The following is a 17747-nucleotide window of genomic DNA, read 5'->3' on the forward strand; positions in this document are numbered from 1 at the left end:
CTGGTCACTCCTGGCAGTGGTCGGGGGAACAGTGACTCCCCCAATGCCTGCTGACCCCCCCTGACTAGTTTATAACAGGCCACAAGATCCCCCTTCAGCGTTCTCTTTTGGAGGCTGAACAGGTTCAGGTCCTGTAGCCTCTCCTCATAGCACCTGCCCTGCTGTCCCCTGATCATGCGAGTGGCCCTCCTCTAGACCCTCTCCATGCTGTCGACATCCCTCTTGAAGTGTGTCGCCCAGAACTGGACGCAGTACTCCAACTGCGACCTGACCAGTGCCGCATAGAGGGGGAGGATCACCTCTTTGGACCTGCTCGAGATGCATCTGTCTAAGTGACCATAAGTCCCAAAATGTAAGAAAAAAACATTTAAATCTGTAAAAGGAGTATAAAAGAGCATTTTTTGGCCAGATGAGTCAGTTTTTTAATCTGCCATCCCAGGACACTCTGGAACAAAAAATATGGGAGGAAAGCTCCCATTTCTATGCTTGCAGGATTGTGAATTCTGTTACTGATACACAAGTAAATTATTTTTGCTCTTGGACCTGGGGACACATACCATCCCACTGCAAAAAGGAAAAGTTTATTAGATGAAATTAAAAAAAAATCCTGTGGTTCAGATGCTAGATGAGAAGTCAGGAGATCTAGGTCCGTTTCTTATCTATGCTGTAGAATAGGGCTATCCAGCTGGTGGCCTGTGGGGCGCATGTGGCCCATAAGGGGCTAACATGCAGCCTCCCAGCTAGCTGTCGCTCCTGTCATTGTTTCTATTGCTATGACAGCCAGGGTCTATCCAGGCTCCACCTGTGTCTTTCAGCTTCTGCTCCCAAAGCTGCATCAGTTAATGCTGCTGCTGCTTTTCCCACAACCATCTTACTGGGGCTATGACAATTAATGTTGCTGCTGCCAAACTTTCAGCCCTGCAGGCCAGATGACGTGACTCCATACTCTGGATCTGGCCTGCAGATCAGCCCTACACAACTCGTTGAGCCTGCAGTGCTGAATGTTTTAGACACCCCTGCTTTAGTTAAGTTTGGGAGCATGCAGTTTTGGAAGAAATAATCTGGTGCATCTTGAACTCTAAAGAATGTATGAGTTTAGTTTGTTTGTCTGTTTTACTCTTATAGAATAATAGAAAATTAGGGTTAGAAGGGACCTCATCTAGGAGGAGGTCATCTAGTCCAATCCCCTGCTCAAAGCATGATCGTCCCCAACTAGATCATCCCAGCCAAGGCTTTGTGTCTTGAAAACCTCCAATGATGGAGCTTCTACCTTCTCTCTGGGTAACCTGTTCCAGTGTTTTACCACTCTCCTAGTGAGAACATCCTTCCTAATATCTAAACTAAACTTCCCTTGCTGCAACTTGAGGCCATTGCTTCTTGTTCTGTCATCTGCCACCCTGAGAACAGTCTAGCTCCATCCTCTTTTGAACTGCCCATCAGGTAGTTGAATACTGCTATTAAATCTCCCCCTCAATCTTCTCTTGTGCAGATTAAATAAGCCCAGTTCTCTCAGTCTTTCCTTATAAGTCGTGTCCCCCAGCCCCTGAACCCTTTTTGCTGTCTGCTGCTGGATTCTCTCCAATTTGTCCTTATCCTTTCTGTAGTGGAGGGCTCTGGACAAGTGGAATGGGGTGGCAGTTTGATTATTTCAGTTTTTCTAAAAAATCTCTCACATAGGGTGAGCTGAGCTGTAGTCTTCACTTAACCTATATACAGCTAAGTTAGTTTCCTAATAAGAGTAGACAGCATGCTCCATCAGCCATGCTGTTTCTCGTAGCACTGCTTTTAGTCTTAACTTAGGGAGAAGGGCAGGATGGGACAGAGGAGACACAAATGCAGTAATCCCTAAATGTAAAATGGATTTAGATTTCATATGGCTCATGAGCAGGGATCCCAGTTTTCTCTGTTTAAAAATCACAGATTCTCTGATTAAAAACCATCCTTACAAATTCTCTGATTAAACCTCCCCAAATCTGCATTTTTCCATGATTAAAATGAATCACCACTATGTATGTAGGTATTGGTTGAACACAGTATATTTACAGTTTGGAAGCCTATCAGTGCCTCAATCACTGTAATGAAATGAATTCTAAATGCCTATACATTTTGGTGTTTGATTTTTTGTTTGTTTATCATGGAAAACTTAGAACTCCCCCTGCCCCCTTTGCTCACCAGGATGTGGGTCCAACTGTGACTCTTCCACCGCTCCCCTGCTTTGTGATGCTTAGCAGCCCTGATATGCCAGTGCCCTGCCCATGCCATTTACTTCTCAATCCTGACCCACAGCCCCTCTGCCATGCTGGTGCCCCTCACTCCCTACCCCCAATCCCCCTACCCCTGCCAGTACCCCTCACTCCCCACCCAACAGCCCCTACGGCAGAGCATGTAACCCGACTGCCCCTCCTTCACAGGTGGCATGGCCAGAGTGGAACCCTTCAGGGATCGGGGGCAGATGTGGGCTTCCTGCTGTGGCTCCCCACCCTGCATTGCTCCTCCCAGGGCCTCTGCAGCCCAGTGGGTGGGACGCAGCATGGCAGGGCAGAGGGAGGCTAGGTGGGGAAGCTTGTTGCTGCCTCTGGGAACTCTGCACTGCCATGCACGGTGCCCCCCGGAGGCAGCAGCAAGGGGCACAAGTCCACGCTGCCACCACTGCTGCTGCCAGAAGGGCAGAGGGTGCCTCACCATGGTGGCGGTGCAGGGCTCGTGGCAGTACTGAGCTTCTACCCCACTCTGCTCTGTTGTGCCGCAGAGGCCTCGGGGAGGGCAGCAGGGTGGGGAGCCCTGAAGCCGCACCTGCCTCTTCCCTGCTCAGAAACCTGGGGGACATGTGCCCACCCTGCACAGCAGCAAGGAACGAGCCTGCAGCCCCATCCTGCTCCCTGCAGCCATGCATTCAGGCCCCAAGTCCCATGCACTGCCCCAACTGGGCAGTAGCCGCAGCCCTGACCAACTCCCTCCCTCCCTTCTTATGGGGGCTGCAATTCCACCCCCACATCTTGTCACCAAACTTACTTGCAAGGAGCTGCTCTCCAGGCTGCCTGGCAGCCATGTACATGTGTATGTGTGCACATGCAGATGGTGCCACCTGCTGATCGCCCTTTTCTTCCTCCCCTTTAGTCCCTTGTGGGCTGGAACTCTCCCAGCCTGCAAGGGGAAATCCACTGTTTCTTGCCATTTTTAACATATTTTCCATTCGCGACAGAAGAACTCAGATCCTTGCTCATAAGTCCTTGGTACAAGAAAGAAAATTTACTAGGCTTTTAGAATGTCTAACCCAATAAACAACTATGGGTGGGTGATGTGTAATGTGGTTCTTCTGCTGAGCCCTCTTTTGGCTGCTTTTTAAAAAACAACAACTACATGTCAGTTGCACAGAGGTTAGAAAGATTCTTTAAACAAATTGACAAAAGGCAGGCTCCTCAGATACTCAGAATTACATAAAACTTTTAGCTTTTTCTAGTAGAATCTTTGAATATCAAGCAAAATTCTCAACTATCTTGGTTTTTATTGCAGTTCCATTAATTTCTATGTAATTTATTTGATGCTTCCAGAATGGTGTGTATTTTCATTTATAACCATTAAGACCTTTAAATTCTTGTAACAGGAAAGTAGTTAATTGGGTTTTTTTGTTTTTTTTTTTTTTAAGGAAGTTGTTCAGCTACCTTTGAACTTTGTAAAACAGCTCTGTTTAAAAATCCAGTCTGAGAGGCCAGGTAAGTATTTCTATGTTAAAATAAAGGTGTCCTATTCAAGTATAAAATGTCCCTTATAACTGCAAGAAAAAAACTGAAGAGTGATTTTTGGTGAGGTGGGGGATGGTTCCTTTTAAGAATGTCTTGCCTGATGTTTAAAGGGACAGAATCACTCACTTATTTGCAAGCCAAAATTGTTTTATGTTGAAGTAAAAGTGATGTCCTAGATTAAGTTCAGCAGAAGAAATTGGGGAGAAAATTTCATTTCATGTTAGGCAATTCAGGTTTGTAACACTTTCTGCATAGTCATGAGGGGTGAGAGATTGCGCATACTGTCACATGTGCAGGGCATGTGCATTATTTCACTTTCCTGAAATTACCAGAGGCATGAAGATGGATGATGGGACTTGTTAAATTTGTATTCTTTTATTTGCAGCTTGTAAATTTTTCTTTAGTTCCCAAATACTGAAAGAGCCTGTTTCTGCTTAGCTGTAAGACACCATAAAGGGCCAGAGTGGTATGACTGCTTTATAAGGTCAGGTTTGAGTTGGATGTCAGTTATTTTAAAGAGGGCAGTAATTTCACTCAAATATCAATGGCCTTAAAGGCTTTTGTACAGTAGTATCCTTCTTAAAAAAATGAATGATCTTTAAGTGGGAATTACTGATACTTTTGGTTTCTGGGTCAATTATACCTGGCATAAGACTTTTGCACATTCATGCTTGTTATTAAATTGGATAGAAAATATATATATCGGACCATATCATATTGGCACTGATAAAAGGAAAATTTACGTTATTGGCAATTGGCTTTTTTTGCCTGGTGTAACCAGTAATGTTACTAATAAATGCTGTGTGCATGGACATGGCCAGGAGTGCAGCCCGGTAGCTTGGAGATCAGCCTTCTGCTGGTAAATCTGTGAAGGGGAAGGGGGGGGGTACAGATTGAGGTCCCCAAGGTGAGGAAGGGAGTGGGGCTGGGGCTGGCACAGGAGTAGGTGTTGCCCTGTTGGGGCAGGGTAGGACGTGGGACAAAGCTGTGGGACACTCATCCGGGGGGGGATAGGGAAAGGGGTGGCTTCCCACTGCTGTGAGCACCCCTAGGGAAGCGCAGTGGGCATATGACCCCCTGCATTTGTGTGCGGGCGAAGGGCAGGCTTGGGGGAAGGGGCTGTGGCAGCCTCTTCCTGGTGAGGAGACTGGGCTGGGGCTGTGCTTGGGGTGCATGGCGCTGTGAGGGAGAGCTACGAGGTGGCTATGGCCAATTTTGGGGTGACTGTAGCCCATTCTGTAGCCCCTCCCCCTGCCATCCTGCCGCGAGCACAGTGTGCAAGTGGGCAGCCTGTCTTTGCCCTGCACACAAATCGGGGGGGGGGGACCTGCCCCCCATGCCTCCCTTGGGAGTGTGCGCAGTGGTGGGGAGCCACCTCCTTTTCAACTGCCCCTACTCTCCCCCCAGTTAGCAAATAAAAACCTAGGATTCGAGACTAGCCCAGGGATTGTCATGACACCTTGTTCAATGAGTGACAGAAAGGCTTTATTTATTACAAGTATTTAAAATCAAGTCAAGTGAGCCCAAACCAAATCAAAGTCCATTAATTAGCTATAAGGTGATGATTTCTCACCAAAGGCAACGAAGAGGCGGTCTGTTTCTCTTCCACTTCTCAAGTAAGTTGGGCGCATCAGCAACTCGTGTCAGAGAGGTTTCTTGCTCTTGAAGCATGTGTGCTCTGTTTGCTGTTTTACTGCCTTTTTATACCCTTAGTTTTGCATCTTCAAAGCATTATTTTAGTTGTGTAAATCAAGAGAGAGTCCCAAGCAGTAATTGACAGGAAAAACCTGCTTGTTACTGGTTGTCAGAAATTTCTAATTTGAATAAGCTACTAAGCTTACCTTCTTCAGTAACAAGAGATTATCCAGTTGGAACATATCAAGAAACTGATTAACAGCCAGGAAAAACATACTAAATCAGGAGGAGACATCTATCACATATGAAGAATGTCTCTTCCTGCACATAAACACTAGTTAATTGCAAAAAAATATATTTAACATACTAATTAATCCAGGATAGACGTTTCATATGGTTACACACCAGACAACTAGGAGTCTGCCTGAAATTATCCTGAATATAGCAACATAAGCTGAAGAGATACCTCATTATTATTATTATTATGATTTTTATTTTTTCTCAGATGACCTAGCCATGAACTCGCATCCTCGTGCAATATGTAGGTAGCATCAGTATTCTGTATTTTACTTTTATACTAGGCCCAAGCTTAGCATGAGTTTCTGAGTCCTCGCCCCCCACAACTGGAAAAGCCACCTGCAGCTCCGTCCTGTATCCTGGCCTGGTTGGGCAGTGCCTGCCCCTGCCCTTTCGCCAGCTCCACTCCCTTCATCACCATGGGGGCCTTGATCTACCCCCTTATACTCTTCCCCCCCCGCCCCACAGACTTACTGGCTGGATGCTGCTCTCCAAGTTGCAGGGCTGTATATTGGCTATCAGATCGATATCAGCCCAATATGGGCGGTTAATAATTGGCCATTGGTATCAGCCAAAAACATTTTTATTGGTGTACCCCTAATAAAAAGTCAGGTAAGCTTCAGTAGAGACATAAAGCTTAATTGTGACTGTCCTCCCACCTCCGTGACAGTTCTTGAAGCTCTACATCGAGCAATATTTCTCTTGCTGACATTCTTGCATTTGTATTTTAATGGACACAAGTTCTTTCTTTTTTCCTTTTTGATTGTGTTATCTTTCTTTGAAATGGAACTTGTAATAAAGTAAATATGTTTCAGTAGTCTTTTTCCTGCCTCTGTGGGACTTTACTTTGACTACTTGAAAGCATTTACACTCAACTGGGACTAGCTACCTGGATCAAGGACAACAAGAAAGTCCTTTTCTAAATACAAAGGGGAAAAAAAGGTACCGGGTAACATGGGGCCCCTGCAAGACACGCTAGGAAATCTGGTTGTCACACCAGACTACAAAGCTAACCTATTTAACAACTTCTTTGCCTCCATTTTCCTGAGCAGGGACTGGATCAGCCTCCCCCATCGGGGAGGGGGGGGGGCTTATCCGGTCCCTGATCTGGTGGACCCCCTCAGGCCCCAGGGGAGGCACACCCAGGCCTAGGGTCAGTAAGGATCTAGTCAGGGAACTTCTGGAGGGACTGGCTGTATTTAAATCAGCTGGTCTGGGCAATCTCCACACCAGAGTGCTGAGGGAATTAGCTGAGGTCATTGCAGGATCCCTGGCACAGATTTACAAGTACTCACGGTGCTCTGTGTGGTGCCAGAGGACTGGAAGAGGGCCAATGTGGTTCCCATCTTCAAAAAAGGGAGGAAGGAGGACCTGGGAAACTATAGGCCAGTTAGTCTTACCTCGATCCTTGGTAAGCTTTTTGAGAGAATTATCCTGGCACATGTCCACGAGGGGCCAGTGGTGAGAGGTTGTGCTTAGGGGTAACCAACATGGGCTCATTAGTGGCAGGTCCTGTCAGACCAACCTGGTGGCCTTCTACGACCAGGTCACCAAATCCTTAGATGCAGGGGCAGCAGTGGACATAGTCTTTCTGGACTTTAGGAAGGCCTTTGACACTGTCTCTCACCCCATTCTCGTTATAAAAACTAGGGGGCTGTGGTGTCAACACCTACACAGTCAAATGTGTGGCTAACTGGCTGGGGCCACACCGAGAGAGTGGTGGTGGATGGGTCATTTTCAACCTGGAGGGATGTGAGCAGTGGGGTCCCCAGGGCTTGGTCCTTGGGCCTGCACTGTTCAACATCTTCATCAGTGACTTGGATGAGCGGGTAAAAAGCACCCTGTTCAAATTTGCTGATGACACTAAGATGTGGAGGGATGTGGGCACACTAAAAAGGAGGAATAGGCTGCAATTGAACCTAGACAGGTTACAGGGGTGGGCGGATGAGAACAGGATGGGATTCAACACTGACAAGTACAAAGTGATGCACCTGGGGAGGAAGAACCAGCACCATACCTACAGGCTGGGGAACTCCCTTCTTGTCAGTACAGAGGCAGAAAAGGATCTGGGAATCATCATTGATGCCAAAATGAACATGGGCCGGAGGTGTGGGAATGCAGTCAGGAAGGCCAACCGTACCTTGTCATGTATCCAGAGATGCATCTCAAGCAGGTCCAAAGAGGTGATACTCCCCCTCTATGCGGCACTGGTCAGGCCGCAGTTGGAGTACTGCATCCAGTTCTGGGCACAACACTTCCAGAGGGACATGGACAACATGGAGAGGGTCCAGAGGAGGGCCACTCGCATGATCAGGGGGCAGCAGGGCAGGCCCTATGAGGAGAGGCTGAGGGACCTGAAGCCGTTCAGCCTCCACAAGAGAAGGCTGAGGTGGGACCTAGTGGCTGTTTACAAACTAGTCAGGGGGGACCAGCAGGCATTGGGGAAGTCCCTGTTCCCCCGAGCACTGCCAGGAGTGACTCGAAATAACGGTCACAAGCTGGCAGAGGGTAGATTCATACTAGACATCAGGAGGCGCTACTTCATGGTCAGGGTGGCTAGGATCTGGAACCAACTTCTAGGCAAAATGGTGCTGGCTCCTATCTTGGGGGTCTTTAAGAGGAGGCTAAATGAACACCTTGCCGGTGTCATTTGATCCCCTGTACTCTTTCCTGCCATGGTAGGGGGTTGGACTTGATGATCTGCTCAGGTCCCTTCCGACTCTACTAACTATGAAACAGATTAGGTTAACTTGTAGAATATATCCCTTCTGCCTTCCTACCATTTCTTAGAACAAAGGACCACAGTTGTTGCTTTTAGACTAAAGAAAGCCCTTGCTGTTGCTGTTCTGTTCTGTAGATTAAGCCTCAGCTTCTGAGAGTTTCTGATAACTTGGGGGAGGAACTTGGTTGCACTGTGCTTGTCTAGAAAATAAATTAAAGGCAAATTTTCCCTGGCTTTGAGAGAAAAGGATCGAGATTTTGTGCCATAGGACAGGGAAGTGGTTGGTTTTCTCTCCAGTCTGCCATCCAGCTTTCTGGGGGAGACATCTTAGCTTTGTTACACTTTCTCATTCCTTGTCCAGATACATTGCCATAAGGGTTGCTTCATCTGACACAGTCCTGCATGTTTAGGAGTTGAATAAAATTTAATCACACTAGAACTGATGCACAAATTTGAGGTGGAATAAGAAGACCTGTTTTATGAAAGATAGGAAGAGTTTTTTCCTTGGCCAGTATTCCTTTCTAGATTCTTTTCCTTATTCAACCCTTTTCAAAAAATGCTTGAGAGGCTGTACAGAGAGATTTGTTCTGATTGTTGGAAGCAGTTTTTCAAATTCTAGTATTTCATCTATTGTGGTGCATATGGATCTTCAGTCTGATAGAAATTCCCTGTACAAAAATCAGTATTCTTTTGAGGTGTAGTTTTGTCATGCATCTCCTTACAGCAGTAGTGGTCAACTGTTCTCGCAAGTTAAGTCCTATCCCCCTGCCCACCAAATGCCACTCCCATAATCCGCCCTTTCCTTAATCTGTCCTCCACTTTGTGTTCCATGCCTGATCTGCTGCATGCCAAAAAGCAGCTGCTTGTGCCACTTGCAGCACGTATGCCAAAGGCTGGCTACCACGTAGGTTTACAAGTGCCATGTAGGTGTACATTTGGGAGTTCTTTTTAAATTGTAGTGTTTATATCTGTAAGTCCTATCCTAGAGGCAAAAGATTCTGGTTCCTTATTGAAGGTACAGTTAGGGATTGAACTTGGGACGTGAAAGGGGTGCCTGTGGAGCCAGAAGATCAGTTAATCAACAGTTTTCCAAACTTCTTGATCTTTGAGTACTAGCTGCAAAGATTCATCACAGAGAAAATATTCATGGGGAATTCTCACAGTTAACACTTTTACCATCAAAAAATACCAAGTGTGGCATTCTTTTCCATCCCTAGTATATCAAGTGGCAGTTTTTTGGCTGTCTACAAGTTATTGTTGGCTCTTATGGGCTGGTAGGATGCCTAGTCCTGGATGCATAAGCCTTCAGGTGTGGATGACTACATAATCACATGCATTGCACATGTGCAGTAGACTGTGCGCTGGCTATGTGCATGTGTCTGTGTGTGAACACGTGCCCCTTGTGGTATGTAGTGATATCTGTGGCTCAAAAATGCAGTCAGCTGAAGTACGTGGACTGGTGGGTGTGAAGACTCCAGAGGAGGTGGCTGGCCTGCCCATCTTTTGCCCTGAATAGCTAGGGCACTTGCCTGGGAAGTTGGAGACTAGGGTATTAGGCCTCCCTGTTCCAGAGCGTGTTTGAACCTGGGCCTCTCTTGGTTCCCAGCATGGCATTCTAACCATCATGCCACAGGTCGGGTGGTAAGAGACCTGTGAGGCCAGGAGGAAGAGAACAGACAGTGAGAGAGCCCAGTGAAGTAGCTGCTGGCTTGATAGGATGGGTACCCGAATTCTAGCCTCGTGCCTTATTTCCAATGAAGCAGAAACTTCCTCCCTACACTGCCCTCCACCCATTTTTTTTCCCAGTAACTACTAAATGCTGGAGAAGGCACTGGATAATGCCAGATCTGTGACGTGGTGGTTAGAGTGTTGTGCTGAGCAGTCAGAGGGAGGCAGTGATATGCCTGTGCCCTGCCTCGTCCTTTTACTCCTAAGCCCCCTCACTTCCGACCCACAGCCCCCTGCCCTCCCAGCCCTACTGGTACCCCTCACTCCCAGTCCAACAGCCTCCTGCCCTCCCTCCCTGCTGCCAGCCCTGCCGGTGCCTCTCATTCCTGACCCGCAGCTCCCTGCCCACCCCACCAGCCCTGTTGATTGCTCACTCTCTCACCTAAAACTAGCTGCTGCGGCCTGTGTGCAGAGCATGTGATCCCTGACAGCCAATCACCTTCCTTGCTGCCCCCAGCCCCAAGCAGCCAAGCTGTAAGTGCTGGGGAAAAGCAAAGGCAGAGCAAAAACCTGCCCAGACAGAGGACAGGGATCAAAAAAGAGGACATGTCTGGGAAAACTTGGATGTATGGTAACCCTACACTTAGATGACCGAGAAAGGAATAGAATGCCACCCCAAATGCTGAAATTTTCTTTTCACAGAAAGCAGTTGTATTTATTGCCAGATGCCTTCCTGCAATAATGGATTCAAGGCCTCTTATATGCCTGCCTACTGATCTCCAGGATAATATCCAAAGTTAGATGGGACAAGGATCCTCTGCCAGTAATGATGTCTGTTGTCTTTATTGCAGATGTCAATTTGTTGTGTTGTGTCTCCAAGATTTTCTCAACATGAAACAGAATCAGACTTTATGGCTTGCCTGTTACCTGGTTGAGAAATACTGACAGACTGTGTGCTCTTTTGAGGTTCATGCATTTTTCCTGCATAGTGAACTATCTACATGGAAGTCTTAAACCTTAGATAGAAATGTTCTCCATACGGGCAACTCGGGAAAATCTAGATGATGAGGGCCCAAATACATGGTGCAGTTAACAGTCTGCACACCCTGTCATCCCTGTTACCCAAAGGTCTTATTGTGTACTTAGCTGCTTCTGAAAGATCAGAACCCACCCCCATGGTATTTTAACAATATCTTCTTGAACCTCCTGTTTTTCAAACTCCTGTTATACAGCTTATTTCCTTGTTTTTTCCTTGACTGCTTTCTGGCTGTACTCACCACAGCAGGACTTCTCTCTGCCTTCCTTCATAGGAAGAAGGCTGTGCTGTGCTTACCCTTTGAGGAGCATTAACACTTAACACTTTATCTGAACCAGTAAGCCTGCCTGTGCTTACTACAAAATTGCACTTCAAAGAAGTCTCTTCTTCCTTTCCCTTCCTCCCACAACATTTTCAGAGCCTTAGAGCCATAGATGTGTCCTGCTTTAGGCACATATAAAACCTACCTAATTCAAAACTGGTAAGCCATTGAAGTAGGTTGCTACCTATAAAATTTCATATCTACCTGAACCGACTAGTCTGTATGGTAACACTCTGTCCTACCTTCTGCCTGTTTCCAAAACTGATTCTAAAAACTGCCCCTTATTTCCTACTACGTTCTGGAGATACCTGTAGTTTTGCATCTGTATGTTGAGAGAGAGTGTACCTTGATAAGATAGTACAGCTATGAAAACTCAAGAAGTGCCTAATTCAGAGTGTCCTATCGGCTAGTGCCTGATTCAGGGAAATGAAAGATGTAGACCTTCATCCCTTATAAAGAAGAAGAAACTGAAGCATATGGAGAAGAGGGGTGAGTGCCATAACTGTTGAGATCTTTCTTAGCCATCTTTAACAGTGGGATCTATCTTTGAATAGGTTAAGTTGCCTACCTTATGTCGATAGGGTTTGGGCTATGGATTGTGAGTAGGAGATGCCTTCCTGTGTCACTGAATCATATCTTTAAGCTGCAAAATGGTGCTGGACATTACTCTTTCCTGGCTTCAAATTTCTCCAGTTGGCTACCTTAATGGCTTCCTTCTGTTTTTCTTAGATCTTTTTTGAAATGTCCACCTCCTCATACACAGTAAATAGGAAGCCTGTCTAGCTCAGGACCGGATTCTGCTGGGGGCTGGTGTTCCCCAATGACTACTAGACTCTGTTAATTTAAGACTGCCTAAGCTTTCCCTCTTCCTCCTGGACCATGTCTGGTCATTTGAAAAGCCATTTAGTCCCAGTATCTGGATCATATGAAGTATTGTTATCTTATCACATAGGTGACAAATTGTTCCCAATGTCAAGATCTGTTTCAGAACAGAGGCAATATTATGTAGCTTTTTTCTAGAATGACCAGTACATATCTTCAAGGCAACAGTGTGAAGAAGCCACTGATCTTGGTCAAGCATTATGCCCATAACTTGGTAGTTAGATCAGATGTCAAATTTTGCCAAGCAAAATTTTTTCACTGATCCAAACAACAGCCCTCCACCCACAAGGGACTGAAATGGACCCATGCTAGAAAGAAGGTTACCGTATGCCAGGGGTAAGCAATGTTTTTGGCCTGAGTGGCGAAAAAACCACAATGTCTACCTTGTAATGTGCTGGAGTGCTGGCACACTACAAAAACAAAACTAGGGCAGAGGGGGTAAATGACAGGATGCCCTGCATATTTAATACAATCAATAATCATTAATGTTGCTTTTTTTTCAGTTTTTTTTTTTACAGTAAATAGAGAGCTGGTGTCAGGTGGAGAGTGGGGGTTGCCACAGGGCTCTGCTACTCTGGCCACAGCAGGGGGCCCAGCAGCACTGGAGGTGGGGCCCAGCTGGCCCCTTGCAGCTCTGCAGGGATGAGGCACAGCCACCCTGCCCACGAAGGGATGCTGCCTGGCTGGTGCAGGATGCCGGGATCAGGGAGTTCCCTGCTTGGTCTCTGTGCCATCTGGATACAGTGTGAGTGGGAGCTGCAGCCGCAGGCTGTTCCCTGGGCTCTGGGAACAGCCGCCACAGCTGGTGCTCAGAGCCGAGCCAGCTGGGAGCCTGCAGCGCAGCAGCTCTGTGTGGTGCCTGCCCCAGCGCTGGCCCCTTGAGGGGAGGTGGAAGTGGACAAGGCCAGGACCCAGGCAGGCTGAGGCAGCCACAGTGGCTGTTCCCAGGCTCCAGGGAGCTTCCGCAGCCAGGACCCTGCACCGGGGATGGCTCTGCCATGCCTGCACTGTACCCAGCATGGAGGGAGGCCGATCCCAGAGAGAGAAGACCCCCAAGCTCGGTGTCCTGCCCCAGCCAGGCAGCATCCCCACATGTATAGGGTGGCTGCAGCCCATCCCTGCAGAGCTGTGCGGACCAGGCCAGGCCACACCAGGGGTGCCACTGGGCACCCCTGCCAGTCTGCCCACCACAGCTTGAGCCCAGGGAAGCCCCCACTTCCTGCCCAGACCCCACCTTCCTAAAGGCCTGACTGTTTTCTTTTCTTTCGCAATGCCTGACTTGATGAGTCTACTAATTAGTAGGGGTCTACTGAACTTGAGGAGGTGAGTGGCCAATTTCAAAGGCAGATCCCAGGGCTCTTCTCTGGGGTTGTTACATGGCAGGACCCCTCCCACCCCCAATGCCTCTGATTGGGCAAGGGGGTTTGGCCTCTGAAAACCCAGAAAACAAACAACAAACCAAACAAAAAACTTACCAGCCAGCAGAGAAAAGGGTAGAAAACCCTGCAGTGGGGGAGCAGGGTAGAGCTTACTCACCCCAAGTCACCTCAGCTGGGACTTGATCTCAGATCTCCCATGTGGTAGGCAGGAACACTGCCACACAGCCACCACTGGTGGCGAGTGGGGGGAAGGAGCAGGGTGGGGTTGCTCGGGTGCAGAGGGTCTTTGGAGCCCCCCCTTCATGTAGTTGAAGGCTGCTATCAAATCCCCCCTTAGTCTTCTCATCTGCAGACTAAATAAGCCCAGCTCCCTCTGTTTCCTCTGTAAGACATATCTTCTTTTTTTTATCTAAGCTTTAAAATCAAATTGAGAGGAATAATTTCCAATAGGCACATAATAAGGCATATAATTAAGAAATTGTCACCATCTTAATTGCTGCTTGTATTCCAAAGTTAGTCTTTGAACCTGTGTTATATGGTGTGGCTATTCAGTCTAATTCTCTTTCCACATATTTTTTTCTTTCAGGAATTATTTGTTTTCCTAACAAAGGCAGGTCTGAGTATTAAGTTATTGGTTCCATAACTTCAGTTTTCCCCTCCGCTAAGAATCCAGCTCAGAGAATTTAGGGGCTAATAAGCATTTGCCCTGTATTTCTTTTGGGAGAGGGTAAAAAGTGCTTACATTTTGAACTCTCTGCTAATTCTAGGTAAATAGCAGGAGTGAAGCATTGACTGGCCTAGTCACCATTTCCTTTAGGCATGGAAGGGATGGGAAATGTGGAGGGCTGTGTCAAACATCTGCAAATTCCTTTTTACAGAGGATCTTGCAAAAGTTTGGAGGACCCTCTGAAATCTGAAATTCTACGCATTGCTGTCCTGGGGCAGATTCCTATTCAAAAGGCTGTTCTGGGAGCAGTGCAAACAAGGGCAGTTGCTTTTGGAAGGGTGGTAATAATTTAAGGTGTGACATTTTGGTAAGCACCTTAGCACAGCCTCTCTCTAAAGGCACTTCAGTGATTGAGAGAATGAGGGCAACAGGCATAACCATGCACTAAAAATAGTAAAGAATTTTGAGGCATGAGGGGATTGTTCTTGTTTCCAGATCTGCTGTTACTGAATGGTGTGTGAAACTATTGGTGGAGGGTATTATAGTCCACATTTTTTTTCTTCTCCTATTAGTAAGGGGCTCTCCCAGTGTGTATCCTTTTAATTTCTGAAAATGTTTTTTTTCTGTTGCTTTCTTTAGTAATAGAAATAGTGTGGCAGATAATATACTTAAGAATAGCCTTAATTTTATACTGTGCAAGAATTGTGATAGCATAGTTGGTAAGTGGCCATTAAAGTTCTTTGAAAAATAAATAGAAACATGAACTGTCTTTTAGAAACATGACTAAAGTATGGCACACTGTCACACAGTTCATTACCAGTGGCATTCAGAAGCCACAGTACAGATTTCCCCAGCTTCTATCTTTGAGGCTGAAACAAAAATTGAGTTTCTCTCTAAAGAAAGATATTTTGACAATACCAGCTGCAGCATTTGTTGTTGGGTGGGCTTTTTCCATCACTGAAGAGGGAACAAATATGAACGGGGGAGGACAAGATATATAGCTAAATCATTTTCTAATGACTTAAGTAGGGGTTGCAGGTATATCCAGCTCACAGAACTGTTCCATCCATCCTTCTCCTAGCAGACTACTAGAAGCTGGGGGTCATAGCCTGCAGCAGAATTAGGAGTCCTTGGACCCCAGTGGATGTGATCATCAGTGACAATCCCCTCAGACCTGTGCTGCCACTCAAAAAAAAGCTCTGTGCCATTGCATGCCTCCTGACCTGTGCTGCCATCTGGTCTTGGACCTACACTGCCATCTGAATGTGGTTCCACTGTGGCTGCTGCTGGCCTCCCAGACTGGGCTTGGGAGAAGCCCCTGTGACTCAGATGTGGCCCAGGGCCCTGGAGAGTTTGACACCCCTGACTTAGAGGAAGTGCCAGCAGAGTTGTATTGCCTCTAGATCACCATCCCACAAGGAAATGAGTTCTAGCCAAATAGACCCCTGCATGTATTTGGCCTGCACTCAAAAGACCACTCCATCCAGGCAGAGTACAGAACATCTGCAGACACTTGCTCAGCCTGACAAAGGGTGTTGGTGCCCAAAAGCTTGCTAAGAAGAATTTTTCCAACTATTTGAGTTAGTTTAATAAAATAGATCAGATTTACCCAAAGAACCTTGTCTGCCTATGTCCTTAGACCAACACAGCTACAACCTACACCCCTGCTTCGTGTAGATTCTTGTCCAAAGTGTCTCTGATTATAATGCCTTGATTTGCAGCAGGAGGGTGAGTGGTAAATGTTATAAGCCTTAAAAGCAATCTTGCATAATGGCTTCATCCTACATTTACCACTTAATTCTTCCCTTTTTCTGAGTGCAGAACAATGTAACTGCTGTGTATAAAATCTATGTGGTTAACTTCCCCTGTTTTTATTCTTTTGTTTTTTCCCCCCAGAGTCTCGCTGTGATAAAGACTTGGACACGCTCAGTGGCTATGCTATGTGCCTTCCTAACCTCACCAGGCTGCAGACCTATCATTTTGTGGAACATCGGCCAATACTTTGTGTAGAGATTAAGGTGAATTTTGTCAATTTTGGAAAGAGTTAGACTGCTGAGTTTTCTGCAGCTCATCGAGTTAGCTAATTAATGTACTACATTGCCATTAGGATCATGAGACTGAAGGGGCTTACTGGACTGTCAGGTCTTGTTTCATGTATTGTACTAAAACCCACTTCATTCTTCTCATAGCTAAAGATCTGTTAACTTCTATTCTATATTTATTCGTACCCAGTTGATCTTTTGCTGGTGGTTTTTTGGTTGTTTTCCAGCCTAAATGGCACTTCTCCCTCCCAGTTATTCACCCCATAAGTGTATTTGTAAAAGTGATCATATTTCTCTCTGTCTTAATTTGTTAAGCTAAAAAAACCTGAGCTCCATGACATTGTCTTCCATAAGAAAGGATTTTTCTCCCCTTAACCCTTTTAGTCCTTCTATGAACATATCGTGTTTCATTTTTTTGTTATGGTTTGGAACAATGGTGATGTGTAGGGAGTGCACGGGTGTACATATGTACCCCCTGAGAGTGCTGGTGCACCCCCTCACAGGCAGCGCTCCCTGCTTAGGCGACGGGCAGGGGGGGTAGGTGGAAGTGTGGTGCCCCCCTGCAAGCGCCAGCTGGGGAGTAGGGCCACCAGGTGAAGTGCTGCTGGGGTATCCCGACTCAGGTGGCACCAATCGCCCATGTTTTGGGACACTGGTAACTAGAACTGCACAGTATTTTAAATAGGGGCTTACTAATGCCTGGTACAATGCTACTAGTATCTCCTTGTCTCTAGGGTCCCCCCTACACATACAAGTAAAGGTGCAGTGGGATCTAATGCACTATTCACTCAGTTGTACCTCCTACCATGTCACATGTATGGCAGGAGGCGTGATTGTGGAATTGCACATTAGACCCCATTGCTGGTCCTGTGGGAGTCTGATCCTGGGCTCAGAATCCCTACAATGGCAAAAAACAAACTCTTTCAGCTGGAAGCCCCCTCAGCTGAGGGGCTCCCAGCTGTAGGGACAGCTCTGCCCCCTCTTTTCCCCCCGTGGCTGAGAGATGCAGCTGCAAAGACCTTCCCACCTCAGGGGTTTCATACATCCCCTAGTGCTCAGAAATCATAGCCATGCCTTGCGGCTGCATGGACCCACCTGAGTCCTGGCACTGGGAGGCATGCTGCAGGGACCCAGCATCTACAACCACTGCTGTGTCCCGGAGTCTATAGTTTCTGAGGCTGAGAATTCTCAGCAGTTGTCTGGCTTGGCAAGATGCACCCCTGTGGCTGGGAGCCTACAGCTGATGGGGCTCCCAGCCACAGGGGGCACCCTGCTACACATGCAATTAAAGCTTGATGGCAGCCAGCTATAGTTAGTATGCATTTTCAAAGTCTAACTTTATAGCTGGCTGGAG

The 17747-nt window shown here is 46.9% G+C and overlaps 1 protein-coding gene across 3 annotated transcripts in view; it reads left to right on the forward strand.

The window, feature by feature from the left end:
• The window catches only part of IPPK (inositol-pentakisphosphate 2-kinase), a 117511-nt gene that overhangs the window by 73891 nt on the left and 25873 nt on the right, over positions 1–17747 (forward strand). For 2 of the 3 annotated variants that reach the window (XM_090022870.1, XM_090022869.1), the window contains 2 exons: positions 3647–3713; positions 16248–16369. In XM_090022870.1, the coding sequence (XP_089878996.1) occupies positions 3647–3713; positions 16248–16369 (189 nt within the window). The remainder of the gene's footprint in view (positions 1–3646; positions 3714–16247; positions 16370–17747) is intronic. The other variant, XM_090022871.1, reaches the window with a different exon arrangement.

The sequence above is a fragment of the Crocodylus siamensis genome, chromosome 11 (genome assembly GCF_052110815.1).
Source record: "Crocodylus siamensis isolate JL-2025a chromosome 11, ASM5211081v1, whole genome shotgun sequence".
NCBI lineage: Eukaryota > Metazoa > Chordata > Crocodylia > Crocodylidae > Crocodylus > Crocodylus siamensis.